General features: G+C 48.1%; 1 protein-coding gene and 1 long non-coding RNA gene across 4 annotated transcripts in view; one reads left to right on the top strand and one right to left on the bottom strand.

Annotated features, from left to right (window-relative positions):
- HNF1B (HNF1 homeobox B) overlaps window positions 1-17,955 on the bottom strand; it is a 61,497-nt gene that overhangs the window by 22,080 nt on the left and 21,462 nt on the right. For all 3 annotated transcript variants that reach the window (XM_081584497.1, XM_081584498.1, XM_081584499.1), the window contains exon 5: window positions 1,593-1,753. In XM_081584497.1, the coding sequence (XP_081440623.1) occupies window positions 1,593-1,753 (161 nt within the window). The remainder of the gene's footprint in view (window positions 1-1,592; window positions 1,754-17,955) is intronic.
- LOC145543335 (uncharacterized) lies at window positions 1,957-3,947 on the top strand. The gene is made up of 2 exons (XR_014080648.1): window positions 1,957-2,091; window positions 3,431-3,947. It is a non-coding gene; the product is annotated as an uncharacterized LOC145543335 (long non-coding RNA).

Genomic DNA, 17,955 nt, shown 5'->3' with positions numbered 1-17,955 from the left:
GCTTCTCAGGAGGAAGGAAAGCAGGGCTCACAGGGAAACACCAAGGACCTTCAAGCAACAGGAGAGGTCTCCCTCCAGATGTCCTCCACTGGGAAGCCATGAAGACTTCCCCAAGGCCCCCCGTCTCCTCCGGGGAAGTCTGGGCAATCCTTGGGCCTCACGAGGCAGCCAAAGAAGAAGCTTAAGGGATGAAGGGTGGGCAAGGGGGCTGTAAAATGCCTCCCACGGGAGCATCTTTTGTCTCCTGTTGCAGAGCCCACGACCAGGAAGCCATCGACTCAGGTCCCCAGACTAGAGTTGGCACTCCCCTCGGAAACTACACTTTGTTTTTCCTCCAGGGAGCTGGGGACTCAATCACCTGTGACTCACCATTCCTGTGTTGCCTACACGGCGCACACGTTAAGGTCTAAAATGGCATCGGCTCCCTGCCCTGCCCCCCACCCCGGCTCCCACCTGCCTCTGGGTCAGACACCTTGAGGGTGCAGGGCTCCACCTCGGGCTCGGAAGCCAGGAATCTGCAGCTCCTCCCTCCCCTGAAACACAGAGCATGACCCAAAGAATCAAGTTTTCCACGTCCTACCCTTCCCAGTGTCGTCACGCTCATGTTGTCTCGGAAGCCACCCTCCCCAGGGTGTGCTGGCGTTGCTTGTGGCTTAGAACCTTGAAAATTCAGCATCAACTAGACTATTCCTCACCGGGGTGCTCAGCTGACATCTGAGGGTGGGCTGTGGTTACTGGTAGAGAAAACGTCATTGAGGGGAAAACAATACTGATATTCACCCAAGAACCACCATGCTGTCATTCACTGAATATTGACCATCCCAAACACAGTGCTGAGTACCTCTCATGTTATCATATTTGTTCCGCCAACAACCCTAGTGTTATTACCCACGTTTTATAGACGAGAAAGAAAGAGCTTAGAACCTGGCCAAGGCTACACAGCTATTAAGTGCCAGAGCTGGGATTGGAACCCGGTCATTGCAAACTTCAAAGTCGGTGTTTCCCACTCCCCCCCTATAAGCACTGCCCCACCCCACCCACTGTTTTGTGCTATGATCTTCACTGCTGCCCAGTGCCCTTCAAAACCCCAGGGCCAGAAGCTTTGCCACCTTCTGCCACCCACTCAATCCTGACTTCACTCACCCTCCTGGGCAGCATCAGGGGAGTGCTGAAGAGAAAGGGGGGGGGGTTGTTTCAAAGTGAGGTGCTCTCTGGGTTAAAAAGTCTGGCTTTGGAGGCCCTGGGTTGGTTGGGGGGGGTGAGGATGAATGAACATTTTATCAACTTAAATGTCACTGGCAGCCCCAAAACAAACAGGGTCCCACCCGGCTTGCTCCTTTATGAGGCATTCAATCAATAAAATGAGAGCAGGGCTCTGTCAGATTTATTGGCTGGGTTCAAACCGAACACCTCTTCCACCCGCCGGAGGCTGGGTCACTGGCTCTACCTTTCCGTTCCAACTCTGGACGGCCCCCATTTTCCCCTGTGGGGCTACAATGGTTCATTGTTTCAGGCAGGCCTTGTGAGAAGTTGTGTTTGTTTTGCCTCTTATCTTATCAGCTCCAGAGCTACAATGGCCCAGGTGTACTCACCATTTTACCATCAGGTGAGAGGAGATTGTGGCCCGGGTCCAGGCTGGCTGGAGAGACTTGCTGTAAAACCGACTGGCTAGTCACCATGGCGCTGTTGCCATGGTGACTGATTGTTGAGGAGGAAGTGACCTCATTGCTTCCCTGCTGGCTGTAGCGCACTCCTGCAAAACAAGGCAGACCCAACAGCGGAATATTAGTGCCACCTAACCCAGGATCACTTGTTTTCTAGGGTAGATGACAAGGAGGGAAAACACTGCCTTCTTTCCCCTGTCTATCTATGAGACATATCAGCTGTCTTTCTCTAGAGCAGAGGTTGCTCGGCGTCTGCTTGAAGTCTGGAATGGAAGCTCCATGAGGGCAGCATGTTTTTAATCTGTTTTGTTTTGTTCCTTGCTGTATTCTCTTGGTTGTTGTTGTTTAGTTGCTAGGTCGTGTCTGATTCTTTTGCGACTCCACGGACTGTAGCCTGCTGGGCTCCTCTATCTGTGGGATTTTCCAAGCAAGTATACTGGAGTGGGTTGCCCTTTTCTTCTCCAGGGGACCTTCCCGATCCAAGGATTGAGCCTGTGTCTCCTGCATTGGCAGACAGATTCTTTACCACTGAGCCACCTGGGAAGCCCCTTCTCTTGGTAGCCACTTGAAAAATATGTCAAATGAATGAATGAACAAATGAATGGATTCTATTTCTTGTTGCTTCTACATAGTGCTTTTAGGTTTTAGGGGCTTTCCCTTCCTAGCTGGAGTATTTCTTTTGGTTTTCAAAATGCCTTTTAGAAATGTTTCCCTGGCATTGCTTGGCTATGTAGGGCTGCAGAGTATGAGCTGACAGGTTTTACAGAGAGGCACTGGCCCAGTGACCCTTGAAAGTGAAAGTGGCTCAGTTGTGTCCAACTCTTTGTGACCCCATGGACTGTAGTCCATGGAATTCTCCAGGCCAGAATACTGGAGTGGGTAGCCTTTTCCCTTCTCCAGGAGATATTTCCAACCCAGGGATCGAACCCAGGTCTCCTGCATTGCAGGCAGATTCTTTACCAGCTGAGCCACAAGGGAAGCCCAAGAATACTGGAGTGGGTAGCCTATTCTTTCTCCAGTGGTTCTTCCCAACCCAGGAATCGAACTGGGGTCTCCTGCATTGCAGGCGGATTCTTTACCAACTGAGCTACCAGAGAAGCCATGACCCTTGTAAGGGCCACAACTGAATGCATCATTCTGTGTACCACCATTCTGGCCAAGCCCTAGTGACCGAGGGGACACCAGCAGAGCAGGATGGAACCAGGGCTGTAGCCAGGAGTCTTTGGACCTGGAACTCACATTCCTTCAGTGGGTCCCCTTTGGCTGATTTCCAGGGCCCAGGGGAAGGCGTGTGTGCCCGGAGGTGGGGCAGGCAGCACCCATAGGCAGGAAGTGAATGCCTAGTAGACCACTGCTGTTTGGTTTGCAAGGGAGGGGAGAAGCAAGCCTTGTTGTACAGCCTCGTTGCTCTGACTCTCCCTCTCGCTCAGGAACCAAAATGTGAGTCTGTGCTCAGGAAAGGGACAGTGCTGGGCAGAGACCCGGCGACTGGAAGAAGCTGAAGGGGGAAGAGAACCTGGGTCCAGTGTGCAGGGTTTAAGTCCTGTTTGATGTGCCCATGAAACAGCCGGAGACAAAGCCGAGGGGGAAGCTGTGCCATCCTGCCCTAAGCTCAAAGCTGAGAAAGACCATGTTCTTATTTTCTGCCTTGGATTTGACAGAAAGGTTTAGGGGACCCAGTTCCCACCTGCAAGAGACAGAGACCAAATGCCTAAGGAATCATTCGGCAAGGAGGGCCAACTTCTCCTTCATTTCTCCTTCCCCAGGAGGAAACATCACCGCATCAAGCGTCCAAGTTCTGTTGGTCCGCTCACCCCCTGCCCTGCCTCTGGCCCCCAGGGGAGCCCCCACCTGCTCGAGGAGGCTACAAAAGTCCCCCTGGGAGCCAGGCAGAGCTGTCATAACCAGTAGCCTGTAATTCACAAAGACGGAGCTTGCCAAGAGGAGACACAAGCCAGTTTTCCTTGGATTGTTCGAAGGACGTTCCCCAAGGCTGATATGACCTAGAGCTTAAGAAGGGTGGGGAGAAAACAAACACACGCTAGCGCAGGAGTCTAACCTTCAAGAGCAGCTTGTTGGACTACAAAGTAGTTTGATGCATGTTCTGTGGGCTTCTTCTGTTGGTTGTTTCCTTTGATTCAAGGGGCTGCTGATGGGGGTGGTGTTGGCAGCAGGACAACACTGGAATTCAGTAGGTATAGGGCTGGGGCACTATATTTTGGGGGGGAACAGGAGCCACGAAGTTCAAAAGAATAAAGGAAGACCTTCACGTCTCCAAACCAACATCGCCTGCCCCGCTTTGTCTGTCTTCCTCTGCTGCTGCTGCTGCTGCTAAGTCACTTCAGTCGTGTCCGACTCTGTGCGACCCCATAGACGGCAGCCCACCAAGCTCCGCCATCCCTGGGATTCTCCAGGCAAGAATACTGGAGTGGGTTGCCATTTCCTTCTCCAGTGCATGAAAGGGAAAAGTGAAAGTGAAGTCGCTCAGTCGTGTCCAACTCTCAGCGACCCCATGGACTGTAGCCTACCAGGCTCCTCCGTCCATGGGATTTCCCAGGCAAGAGTACTGGAGTGGGGTGCCATTGCCTTCTCTGGTCTTCCTCTGCACCTATCTGCAGTTCCTAGGTCTCATCACCACTACCCTCTACTCCATCCCACTGGGTTAAATTAGGTCCTTTTGCTCTGCTCATATCTGCCCCTGGGTTCCCAGCAGGATTCTTACCTAGGAGAAGAGAGATCTGAAACTTGGTGAGCTCAGAAGGCAGCTGGGTCCACCAGAAAAGCGGGGAGGCAGATTTCAAATCAATAAAAGGAAGGGTTTTCTAACCAGGAGGGAAGATTGTGTGCTCTGGAGCAGGACAAACTTGGATTTCAATCCTGACTTTGCTCTTAACAGATGTGTGATCTTGGGGAAATCACTTCTCTCTCTGAGGTTCAGTTTCCTCCCGTAAAATGAAGAGATCGCTTCCTTAATATGGCTAATCTGGATCAGAAACAATATCTAGGAAACTCCTTGTAGAATGCCAAATAAATAGCACCCACGGCTCGGCCTGGGATCCTGCAGGGAGAGAGCTGGTGTAGGGGTGGACTCCAAGATATTTGTCCTAAGACTCCAGAATTCTGGACAATGGAGGGTAGATTCTAAGTCCTGAATGGAATTACCTTCCCACGGAGCATCATTCCCAAAGAACCTGACTCTGCTGCAACCACTGATGCTTCGTCCTGGAAGCAACTTGGGAGGGAGACCTGGCCCCTGCCCTCTTGTTCTTTCCTTTCAGAGAAAATGGACTTCACCCTGCTTTCTCCCACTTCCTCTGACTCCCTGACCAGCTATTTACCTCCCCAAGATGCTCTGCTCCTGAGAGTGTAGTGATAACGCTGGGAGTCAGGTGTGTTTTCACCTCCCAGCTTGTCCCCATCATCGATTTGGTCTCAAGTCAAACAGACGCTCGCTTTCCCCTATTTAATTTGGCTGAAGGAAGAGGGCCAGTCCTCGGATGATCAAATATGGGTCGCAGGGAGACTTCTCCCCTACCCCCAGGCTACATAATTATTTATTTAAAAATAATTAACCAAAGGTATCCACAGGAAACAAAAGCCTGCTTTACGTGGGAGCCTGGCAGGAGGGAGGCGAGAACCATTTGTTAGAATCCAGGCGGCATAGCTCAAGACTGTGGTGCTTTGCAGAACTTGTTTTCTTGTAGACCTTGCTTTCTCCCCTAGCAGAACTTCATTATGGGAGAAATATAACAGGGAGATGCTCTCTCCAAAGGCAGATGGGCCTAGACCTCCGCACCCTCCTTTAAGGACCTCCGGTTAAGAGACAGTGTCTGGCTGGGGACTAGAGGATCTCTATTTTGAGCTCAGCTCAAAGCCATCAGTGTATTGGGTGAGCTCCAGCCCCGCTCAGCTCTCAGTCAGAGGATTGCCTGCTTTGGTGGGGGCGGGGCTTTTATCACTGCAAAGTGGGGTGGGAAGCAGGTGATTTTTTTCCAAGTATCACAATGTTTATTGATAGATACAAGTATATGAAATCAGAGCATGAACATAATCTGATAAATTAAGTAGACATTTCAATACTATATACTAAGAGTGAAAGTGTTAGTCGCTCAGTCGTGTCCGACTCTTTGCAACCCATGGACTGTAGCCCGCCACCAGGCTTCTCTGTCCATGGGATTCTCCAGGCAAGAGTACTGGAGTGGGTTACCATTTCCTTCTCCAAGGGATCTTGCTGACCTAAGGATTGAACCTGGGTCTTCTGCATTGCAGGCAAATTCTTTACTGTCTGAGCCACCAGGAAACCCACTGCTAAGAGGGACCATTTCAAAGTCTCACCATTTGTTTCACACCTACAAAGACCACTTTAAGGGCATTTATGATCTCTCAAAACAGATCAGTTCTGTGCAAGGAAACCATGTTTCTTTTAAAAAGACTTGCACACTTGCCCAGGCTCAAGGATATTAAAATGTAGCCATAAAGCCCATTACTAGAGGTAGAAATACCTCTGCCACTAGTGGTGCTAGTGGTAGACCCCAGAGGAGGGCATGGCAACTCACTCCAGTATTCTTGCCTGGAGAATCCCATGGACAGAGGAGCCTGGCAGGCTGCAGTCTATGGGGTCGCAAAGAGTCAGACATGACTGAGTGACTAAGCACAGCACAGTGGTAAACAACCCACCTGCCAACGCAGGAAACATAAGAGACCTTAAGAGACCTGGGTTAGATCCCTGGGTCAGCAAGATCCTCTGGAGGAGGGTGTGGCAACCCACCAGTATTCTTGCCTGGAGAATTCCATAGACAGGGGGAGCCTGATGGGCCACAGTCCATAGGGTTGCAAAGAGTTGGACGTGACTGAAGCATCTTAGCATGCATGTGCATTTGCCCAGGCTCAAGGGTATTAAAATCTAGCACATAAAGCCCATTACTAGAGGTAGAAATACAGGCAATATACTATTACAGCAACAACCATCAATTACAGTTAAGAATTCTTCTGTAACAGCCAAATGGATAATCAAATATTGCAACAACCTGCTCTAGGGGCACCTGTAACCTTTCCTGCCGATGGTTCTCTCACCAGGAATTTGGCAATCAGGCTCCTGAGAGGGAGGCTGAAATGAGCCAGCCGCCTTAAAAGGGGATGCCGAGGTGAAGGGTATATCACAAGGTCTCAGCCCCCGGCAAGACCAGCCATGTGTGCTTCTTAGAGGATGGAGAGGTCAGGTCCTTGTGTATTTCACAAACTCAGAAGAGGGCTCGAAAGGAGAACCGAAGTAGAATAGGCTCTGGTGCCAGGTGACTGGGATTTAAATCCTGATTCTACCACATAATAGCTGTGTGACATTGGGGGAATTACTTAACCTTTCTGATCTTCAGTTTCTTTATTGTTAACAATTTCCATCTCTTCAGTCACTGGGGAAAAGACTGGATGTGTTAACGGGTGTGAAATTACCCAGATCATGTTTGGCATATAACAGTTACTGGAGACACATCAGCTCCTCCTGTGGGAGGATGGTCTTTGTCTAAAAGACATTTTTAGGAAGACTGAGTTTACAGAACTCAGAACTTCACTGAGCACCTATCCTGTGCCAGGCACCATGGCAGGAAGCCTGTAAGAAGTTAAGAAGTGGAATGGCATCCTCCCTTCTCTGAAAATGAACATACGACGCTCTAGTTTAACAGTGACTGGCTAAAGGTGCCAGGCAGATAGCCACAGAGCTCCCACAGGAGCAATGAGAAGGCCAGAAAGTGGCCACGTATTTTCCACTCATTTCCTGGTTTCAATTCAGTTAATTGTCCACATCCCCATCACTGGCCCTTAGAACCACAGCAAGTGTGTCCAGCAGCAAAAAGCTGGTATCTAGAGACATCCCTGAGGCCTTGGTGAGGAGGTGTCAACTCTTGCCTATTCCCACTCCTCAGCATCAGGGAGATGATGCTGTTTCTGAATTGCCAACAGGATGTGGGACAGAGACAAATCACTTGGTTTCTATCCAGTGTGGCTGTAAGCTTTTGGTTCCAGAAGCCAGCCTCTCCATGCCCTGCATTCCTGCACCCACGCCCATTTCCAGGGCGCTCTTCACATTGCTGCACATCAGGATTTCTTTCTAGAACAAAACTGCACCATCTCGCTGCCCTGTTTGGACACTTACCACTGCTCTTCACTCCCTCCTGGAAAAGCCCCAACACCTGAGACTGGCAGAATTGGGCCATTACGACTCCATTCTGCCTTATTTGTATCATCTGTCACCACATCCCAGACAGTCATGTCAGAACCCTGCCATCTCCTGCCTCCGTGCCTTTGCTTATGCTGTTCCCTGTGTCTAGAACGCTCTTCCCTTCTTCTCCATGTCCCATCCTTTAAGCAGGCTAAATGTCACCTCTTCTGTGAAGCTCTCCTTGATTCATCCTAGTAGTTATCTGTTCCATCCTTTGTATTCTACACGCAGTAGTGACTCTGACAGCAGAGGCTGGTCACCTGCACAGAAATGCTTGGATGATATGTTTCCTTCTCTCTCTCTCTTAAAGGAAGAGATGATTTTTACTCATTCGTGCATCCTCAGAGCCTAGCAGAGCAGCTGATGTACGAATATTCACTGAATGAGAGAATAAGCCCTCAGGTGCTTTGAGCATCCTAGCCCCAGAACATGGGACCATCCCTTCTGGCAGAAGGACAAAATACAGTCAGTGCTGTGCTAATATTGGTACTAAAAGTGTGGGTTGCGGGAATTCCCTGGCAGACCAGTAGTTAGGACGCTGCGCTTTCACTATCCAGGGTGTGGGTTCAATCCTTGATTGGGGAACTAAGATCTCACAAGCTTTGTGGCAAGGCCAAATTAAACAAAAGTATGGATTGACTCTGGGCTTTCCTGGTGGCTCAGATGGTAAAGAATCTGCCTACAATGCAGGAGACCCAGGTTCAATCTCTGGGTTGGGAAGATCCCCTGAAGAAGGGAATGGCAACCCACTCCAGTATTCTTGCCTGGAGAATTCCATGGACAGAGGAACCTGGTGGCAGGCTACAGTCCATGGGGTAGCGAAGAGTCAGACACGACTGAGCAACTAACACACACACAAGGATGGGCTTCAATTCTATTGATACATTAGGGAATAACTTGAGTATAACATCAATTTCAGAAATCTGCACCCAGCTGAATGGAGCCACAATAGAAAAACCCTACAGTCTTTTTAAAAGCTTTTTTTTTTTTTAATTGAAGTATCATTGATTTACAATGCTCTGTTAATTTCCGCTGTACAGCAAAGTGACTTAATTATACACATATATATATATATTCTTTTCTATATTTTTTTCCATTCTGGGTTATCCCAGGATATTGAATAGAGTTCCTTGTGCTAAACAGTAGGACCTTGTTTATCCATTCACATAGGATACACTAAATGCATGCACACAGACACACACACATTCTCACACCCTTCAAACACGTCAGTTCACTGCATGTGCCATAGCCACATCCGTCCACATCATTTGAAGTTACAACTTTCCTTCCGATTTCAGATAAGTCTCTGCCCACCACCAGCTTCGCCGCTTCCGACACCCACTTCAATAGGCAAACTTCAGAACTTTCTCAAGGTAAAGTCCCATATTTATTGTTGTACAGTGTTTATGTATTTCCTAAGCATTTAACAGGTGTAAAACTGCTAATTTTTTTTTTTATTAGACTCTTATCTTTTTTAAAAGGTGTCACTGACGACGTTTTTGAGTATTGTGCTCTTAACCCCATTTTTTCCCATAAGCACTGCAGTTTTTATTGTGTGACCTTGCAAAGCACAGTGGTTTTTATGATGGGTATGTCGGGTTCTAGAGGACTGACTGTGCTCTTATGTTCAAAGATGTTCAAAGATGGATGCAACTGCCTCTCAGGAGGACCCTGGGGAGCAGCTGCCTAGGGTGTAATTAACCACAGGAACTTTCCATACCAGTGCTTCAGGAGTTGAGAACTACCCCACAGAGCCCTATGTGTCTAATCTAGCTCTTGATGAGTTTCAGAAAACAGTTTAGGAGTTTGGGATTAACATACACACACTACTAAATACAAACGAGATAAGCAACAAGGACCTACTGAATAGTGCAGGGAACTATACTCAATATTTTGTAATAACCTATAAGGGAAAAAAACTGGAAAAGAATATATGTATTACTGAATCACTTTGTTATACACCTGAAGCTAACACAAAATTGTAAATTACCTATAGTTCAATTTTTTTTTTTTGGTCTGTCCCACGTACCCTTTATTTACGAAGTCCTTCCACAATTCATTTTTCATCCCATCAACTCTATGAGGAAGAGAGTATACAGGACTTGTCTAGACTGGATGCATAAAGCCGAGTCTTGTGGCTCCAGGGAGCCAGGGCACCATGCTCCTCAGGATGAGCTAGGGCAAAGTGCAATCTTTCTCCACTCTTGACCCCCCATCTTCTGTCTCATGTAGCCCGCTCAACAGCAGGATCTAACCTGACCATCTCCTCCCATTTGTCAAAACTCTGTTCTTTATACTTCAATTTTTCTCTCTCTGTGTGTGTGTGTGTGTGTGTGTGTGTGTGTGCATGCGCAGTCACTCTGTCTTGTTCAACTCTCTGTGACCCCATGGACTGTAGCCTGCCAGGCTCCTCTGTCCATGGTATTCTACAGGCAAGAATACTGGAATCGGTTGCCATTTCCTCCTCCAGGGGATCTTCCTGACCCGGGGATAAAATTTGTGTCTCCTTCAGCTTCTGCACTGGCATGCAGATTCTTTACCACCGAGCCACCTGGGAAGCTCACTTCAATTTTTTTAAATGGTGAAAAAAAGACCAGTTGAGACGCCAATTCCACAATTCTAGAAATCAACTGGGCACCAGTGTTCAGCCACTTTAAACTCATACATACTCTGTCTCTCTGCTCTGACTTTCTGATGATTCCAGGCCTATCAATTTCTGGGCCTCAACATTTTTGTCTATAACCTGGGCATACAGATCTCCCTTCCTCAGAAGCCAGAATGATAAATGAATAAAATGAAGTTAGAAAAAAAAAAAAAAGTTAGGGAAGCTCTGGGTTTTCCTGGAAAAGAAAATGCTGGGCAAACAGAAGAGCAGTGTCAGTTCAGAAAGCATGACCAGAATTGCTCTTTTATAGAAAGAAGCAAAGAGGTTGGGTCTCCTGGGCAGTGGGAGACTCAGCTTGACCCCATGTGGCCTTTGACCCCGAAGCCTGGGGGTCCCTTTCACTGGGGTCTGTGAGTTGCACCCAGAATCTGGTGGGATGCCTTTCACCCTTGACATTTCCAAGCCAATCACCCATCCCTGATAATGCAGGAATGTTCCTCTGGCTGGTGGACCTCTGCCAGCTCAAGGGCTCGTCCCAGCCACCAACAGAGTAAACATTACTCAACCGACCGGGGCCCTGTCACACACATTCTTCCCTTGTGTTCCTAACCTCACGCAGAGCGCAGCCCGGCCCTGTCGGGTCTGGAAATGGGAATCGAAAAATCAGGCAGGAGCGAGTGTGCAGAGGAGAAAACTCTTTCAAAAAGGAAACAACCACGTCCATCAATTATAAGAAGACAGAGCTGCCTTCCCTATGAAGTCAAAACACATTGGGTTGGTGGGGGTGGTGGCTGCGACAGAAAGGAATTAAGCCAGTCTTGATGGGTCCACTACCACGTCCTTATAAACCCTTTCCCCCTTTTCCTAAAGAGGAGTCACTTTGTAATTTTTAGTTGCCACCTGCGGGATCTTGAGTTGAGGCAAGTGAACTCAGTAGTGGCATGTGGGATCTGGTTCCCTGACCAGGGTTCAAACCCTGGTCCCCTGCTTTGGGACCTCAGCCTTAGCCACTGGACCACCAGGGAAGTCCCGAGGAGTTCCCTTTCTTGAGGAGAGAGGCATAGACACAAATTATTCAGACTGGTGAACTTCTAAGACACTCATTTGGGGATGAAAGAATGCGAACAATTCCCCTGGCTTGAAATTGAGAACTCAAAAAATGAAAACTTTCCAAGAGGCTGGCATTGCTGCCTCGGTTTCCTCATTGGTCACACAGGACCATAGCTGGTTCTTATTAACATTTTCTTCTCTCCGAGGATGCAGATGGATGTTTGCCAGGGGTTGAGGAGATTAAAAATCTGAAAGCCTGGGAGTAAAAATCTGAGGCAAGATGAAAGCAATTTAAACACGGGGCTGGTTTCAACTCTAGATCTCTTTCTCCCCGAGGTGGCTTAGTTAGGAGTCCAATTCAAAAGAGGAGAAACACAGACAGACCTGCGGGGACGGTAAACATTCTTGAACTCAAGGAGTAAAAGTTGAGTGATACTTCAGGGAAGCCCACAAACTGGTTTTCCTATAAAAATCAAAGCAAACGTAGCCAAGGAAAGAAAAAGGCTTCTATCAACAGCATCTTGGCTGAGAAAAGAAGCGAATGTGCACCTGAGAAATGACCCAGGTGGGGAGGTGGACAGGGCGTCAGGAATTCTGCCTGTCCTCCGCATAAAGCCCAGCTCGGCCACCACGCCTGCTCCTTAGCAGAGAGAGGGTTTCTGCCGGCAAATACCAGAGGGTTTGCAGTGAACACGCCAGCCTGGAGATGCAATTGCAGATGGAAGTCACCCGGCTAACCCTCAAGAAACTGAGAGGTCCTCACACCTGTAAGTGTTTTACACAGTCTGCTTCTCAGTGGGTTCCAGATGCCCATTGGACAGAGTGGAAGGCCAAGGTTCAAAGAGGAACAAGCCATTTTTACTACCTCTTAGCTAGGGTCTCCCAGCAAAGAAGAGCTATTCTAAAGCCTACCTCTCTCCTTCTTCCTTGAAAGACCCACATTGACCCCAGATTGAACCTCGGGGCTTCCCAGGTGGCGCTAGTGGTAAAGAACCTGCCTGCTAATGCAGGAGACATAAAAAGACACTGGTTCGATCCCTGAGTCAGAATGATCCCCTGGAGAGGGCGTGGCAACCCACTCCGGTATTCTTGGCTGGAGAATCCCATGGACAGAGAAGCCTGACAGACTACAGTCCATGGGGTCACAAAGAGTCGGATACAACTGAAGTGACCTAGCATACACACACGTGCTGAACCTCCCATGATGATGCATGAATAGTTTGAAATGACTTTGTTTTTTTTCTTGTTTCTTGGCTGCATCTCTCGTTGGAATGTAAGCCCAATGAGGGCAGGACCTTGTCTGTCTTCTCCACGATCTCCTGCCTCAGAACCTTGCACAGACTATGCTCTGCCCTCGATAAGAGGACATATGAATGAATGCATGACCCGCCCTTCAACCCTGACAGAGCGGTGGAGAAGTGACAATGGTATAACTGATCCTCTGAATCTCTTGGGTTTTCTGAGGTTAATGGAACACGTGTATTTTTAAGGAGGAAGAAGGGGGAGTGAGAGAGATGGAGAGAGAGAGATTAAAATACAATCAAAATGAAGAGAGAGCATTGATACATTTCAGCAACTTCATGTTGGAAGGTGCAAAATGGGGGTGCCAAGGAATAAGTATGACACAGAGACTCTTTCTTTTCCCACCGGAGACCCCGGACAGTGCTTTATCAAGAGTGGAAAGAGCCAGTGGGATGCCTGTAGGGAGTGGGGAGCCTACCCATTCCCCACTTCCTTTTTTTAAAGAAACTTTTTATTTTATATTGGAGTATGGCTGATTAACAATGTTGTGACAGTCTCAGGTGGACAGTGAATGGAATCAGCCATACATATGCGTGTATCCATCTCTCCTGGACTCCCTCCCATCCAGGCTGCCACATAACATTGAGCAGCACTCCTGGTGCTAGACAGTAGGTACTTGCTGGTTATCCACTTCAGATATAGCAGTGTGTCCACGTTCATTCTGACCTCCCTAAATATCCCTCCCTCCCCCATCCTTCCCATCCTTCCCTACCTCTTAAGGCCTAAGCATATACAAGGGGCCTTTAACAGGGTGGGAATAGGCACCTCCGTTAACATGGGCTGACCATTTCTAAAGGGTTTATTTAGGCTGCTGGCAGGAACCCCAAATTTAGTCTTGCCATGTTAGAACCCAGTTTTAGGCCCCTTGGGTTAATTTGGGGGTCGGGAGGATCGATTACTGGGGATTTACCATGGCAACCTGAGTAACTCAAACGGCTTTTTCTCCAGAGGAGTCTAAGGTAAAACTAAGAAGGGTTAACGATGGACATCGTTAGGCCTAAAGGCTGTTGGGGCAGACAGAGGCCTGCCGCAGTCTGGCTCCTGGGGTTTCCTTTCTGAGAGGCTGCCTTTGCTGGCAGGGTAATGTGGCTGCAACAAAGGCCCCCTCGGCTGGGCTGTCAGGGAGAATCATGACGCGTCTAGTGGGGCTAGGGAATGGGGAGGGCCATAAAGTCATCAGCAGACTGAGCCACTGGGTGTCCACATAAAAGTGAGGACCCATAAACAGACATCTGTATTGTGACTGAAGGGCTAATAAAACTGCCTTAGAAGAGAGAGGTTTTCCACTGCGATCTATTCATACGCAGGACCCGACTGGGAGGTGATACCCGAGCAGAAGATCCTAGGAGGCCTGGCAAGTGTCAGAACTGCCTCATTATGGGAAACTTGCCCAGCCAGACCCCAGCCTCTTTCTCACTGTCGTGGAGGGCAGCTCCAGCATCATTGTCATCACCATCACCATCATCAGCGACAGACAGCCAGGGATCACCTGGCAGGCTCGCAGATGCTGGACCAGGGAGCAGCAGGTGCTGGGCACTGAGACCATGGAACCTGGATGATCACTGGCTTCCACTGACCAGGAGCACCAGTAATGTGCTTAGGGAGCACCCCAAGACCTAATAGCTGCCTAGTTTCCTTACTGTCTCTTCAGATGACTGGTAGGCAGTAAGTCCAATCCCTTTTCTAGACCTCAGTTGCTCAACGAAAACTCAGGAAGAGTGATTCTTGCTCTTTTCTTGCCCCAAGGGATGCTGGTAAGAGATGATAAAGGGAAGTAATCTAGAGTGAAGTACATTGGACAGAGAAAGACACATATCATATGGTATCACTTATATGTAGAATCTTTAAAAAAAAAAAAAAGAGTACAAATAAATTTACCTACAAAACAGAAATAGAGTTACAGATGTAGACAACAAACTTATGGTCACCAGGGGTGGGAGGGAGGGATAAACTGGGAGACTGGGACTGACAAATACACACTACTATGTATAGAACAGATAACTAATAAGGACCTACTGTATAGCACAGGGTACTCTACTCAGTACTCTGTAATGGCTTAAATGGGAAAAGAATCTACAAAAATGAATAGATACGTAACCGCCTGCAATGCAGGAGACCTGAGTTCGATCCCTGGGTTGGGAAGATCCCCTGGAGAAGGGAAAGGCTACCCACTCCAGTATTCTGGCCTGGAGAATTCCATGGAGTCTATAGTCCATGGGGTCACAAAAAGTCGGACATGACTGGGCAACTTTCACTTTCACTTTTTCATGTATATATAACTGATTCACTTTGCTGTACACCTGAAACCAACACATTATAAATCAACTATACTCCAATACAATTTTTTTAAAAAGGAAGTCATCTAGTAGAACTAAACTAGTACACCAAACTAGGAGAAGCTTAAGGGAGAAAGAATAATAACATGTTCTTTGAAAACTTCCTGGTAGTGTTTAACATTGAGTGATTTTTTTTTGGTGAACTGTATACTTTAGTTAAGCAGTATTCATGGAGGTGGAGCTGAATGACATCGTTTCTAGAAAGGGGAGAATATGCTTTACATAATAATATGTACATACGTTATGTATAGAATGAAAGTAATTCCACATTCAGCTTGTAAGTGAATAAGAGACTTATAAAGCAGGGCATTTATACGTGAAGCTTTTGGATAGGAAGCTCTCCATAAGAGATATTGTTAGTCCACAAATACTTGGAAGGTGTACTATGTGCCAGGCATGGAGCTGTGGGCTGGAAACTCAGTGGGACAAAAGCCAACTCAACCTTGGGTGTTAGCACAGCTCATATTTCTCTCACTTGGAACATACGTTAAGCTCATCATCTGTCTCTCTCCCTCCTGGGTGAGCTGGATTTTTAGCAGGCTCGGGGACTACCCTCTTCATGGTGAGAGTAAGACTTATTCAGCTTGTTTCTCTGTTTTTGACAGGTAGGAATGCAAACCCTACACTCCACCTGGAAATAGGAGTCTCAAAAAGAAGGAGGAAAAGTCTCATTTCTGTTTTCATCCCTAAGACATCCTGAGATAAATTAAGCTCTTATTTTGTATCCACCATGCAAACTGATGTTTCACAAATGGGAGATGCTGTCCAGAGGTTTTCCTTCCTTGCTAAGCAAGGACTCACTGGGCCTCATGGCCAACACAATCCAACAGGTGCCGACTGCAAAGATGCCCCCTGTAGCGGGCAGAGCCAGAAGGCCTGGGCAGGCATGCTGCCACTCAAAGGCCCTGAAAGTGTTAATTTTCAGCAGTTATAGGTGTCTCGTTTATACCCATTATAAATCTGTTTATTGTGACTGGCCCCACCCAATCTGCTGGAGCTGTAAAGCTCTGATGGTCCCTAATAAAGGTGGAAGGCACACAGTTCCTGAAATGGGGAAGGAGAAAGGGAGTGAGGGTGACCGGGAGGGAGAGAGGCAGATATGAGCTTAACAATAAAATATCACAATGGCAAAACTCCCTCTGCAACTTCCAACAGCAGAGCCCCGGAGCCCCACTCTCCAAATAATAACCTGTCGGAGCTGAAATGTCTCATTGGCCAGAATCTCTGAGATGTTAAACGATCGGCCCAAGATCACCCCTGCTCCTCAGTGCCTCGAGGCTCCTGGATCCTAGTCTAGGGCCCTCAGACCAGCTCTCTCACCTCTTCTACTTCGACAGGAGACCTTCAGGACTGCCACCAACCCCTTTAGACTCTAGCCTTGTCCCATCTAGCCTGTGATGTCCAGCCCTGACTACCCATCCACATCTCTTAGGGAGTTGTTGAAACTTCCCTTGCCTGTCCACTTGTTCCATATTCTGACTCTAAAAGGTGTTGATGGGGGTCTGTGCTTGTTTTCAGTTGCTTAGTCATGTCCAACTCTTTGCGACCCCATGGACTGCAGCCCACCAGACTGCTCAGTTCATGGGATTATCCAGGCAAGAAAGCTGAAGTGGGATGAAATGGCTTTCCTCTTCCAGGGCTCACCCAGGGATTGAACCCGTGTCTCCTGCATCTCCTGCATTGGCAGGCAGATTGTTTGCCACTGAGCCATCTGGGAAGCCCCAAAGACATAGGTACTTTTGTAATAATAAGATCCCCAGACGCCTTTGATGTGGCCTGGGAAGCAGATCTGAGAACCACAGATCTTGTCAATACTTGAGTTTCATTCTTCCTGATGTCTCAAATGACTAGCAGGGTTCATGAAAAGGGAAACTCTTCCAGGGTGAAACTGCAAACCACAGCCTTATCCAGAACTCAGGGAGAACCAAAGCTCTTCCTCTCTCTTGATGCCCTGAGGGTACCTGAGTCAACCCAATAACTCCTTCTGGGTCAAGCACCAGGTAGGGGTGCTGGATGCATTTTATCATGTTTAAGCCTCACATGATAGCCTGAAGGAGATATACATTGTGATCCCTATTTAACAAATGAAGAAACCGAGGCTCAGAGAGGCTAAGTCACTCATTTGAGGCCATATGGCCAGAGAGCGACAGAACCGCACTTCAAGCCCAAGCTTGTTTGGGGTGCTACACCTTGCTACCCAGACACACCCCTCTGAGCATGGTCCTGAAAAGGGACTGCCTGTGACCAGCTTCTCTGGGGGATGTGCACTTCCCTTAGAAAAATCATTAAACACTACAGAGCGTCTACATGCACGGTGTGTCTCCAGCTTGGGAGGGACACGCAGTATACACGTCCTGAGAAATCTCTTGACTACCTGAGAGCACTGGAGAGACTGAGCCTTGCTGGTCAAGCGCCTCCGTGGCTGCACAGGGCTGCTGAAGCCAGACCAGAGGGTGCTAGGGAGCTATCTTAAAGCAAATGGCTCAAGTAGAGGAACATCGCTTCCAGAAATTCAGCCCTTGGGAGCATCTGAGGTTTCCGGTGTTCACTGCAGCAACTGCATCCACCCAACCCCTTCTTACCACTCTTTTGCCTGAAGTTTGGGGAGCTTCCTTCCTAAAAACAAAGGTCATGAAGCTTCTCAGCTTTGGCCTCCACCAGGAAAGCACCACACCCCCTCTAAGTGGCAGGTTCTCAGGGCTAATTACCAACAAGCAAGGGTACTCACAACCTTCATTAAAGGAGAGGAATGCCTTATTAGGTAGAGGAAATTCAAGGTCATCT

This window comes from Giraffa tippelskirchi, chromosome 3 (assembly GCF_054371585.1).
Source record: "Giraffa tippelskirchi isolate mGirTip1 chromosome 3, T2T-mGirTip1v1.2.pri, whole genome shotgun sequence".
NCBI classification, from domain to species: domain Eukaryota; kingdom Metazoa; phylum Chordata; class Mammalia; order Artiodactyla; family Giraffidae; genus Giraffa; species Giraffa tippelskirchi.
Note: the sequence above shows the minus strand (reverse complement) of the source record. Positions and strands in the feature narration are given on the sequence as shown.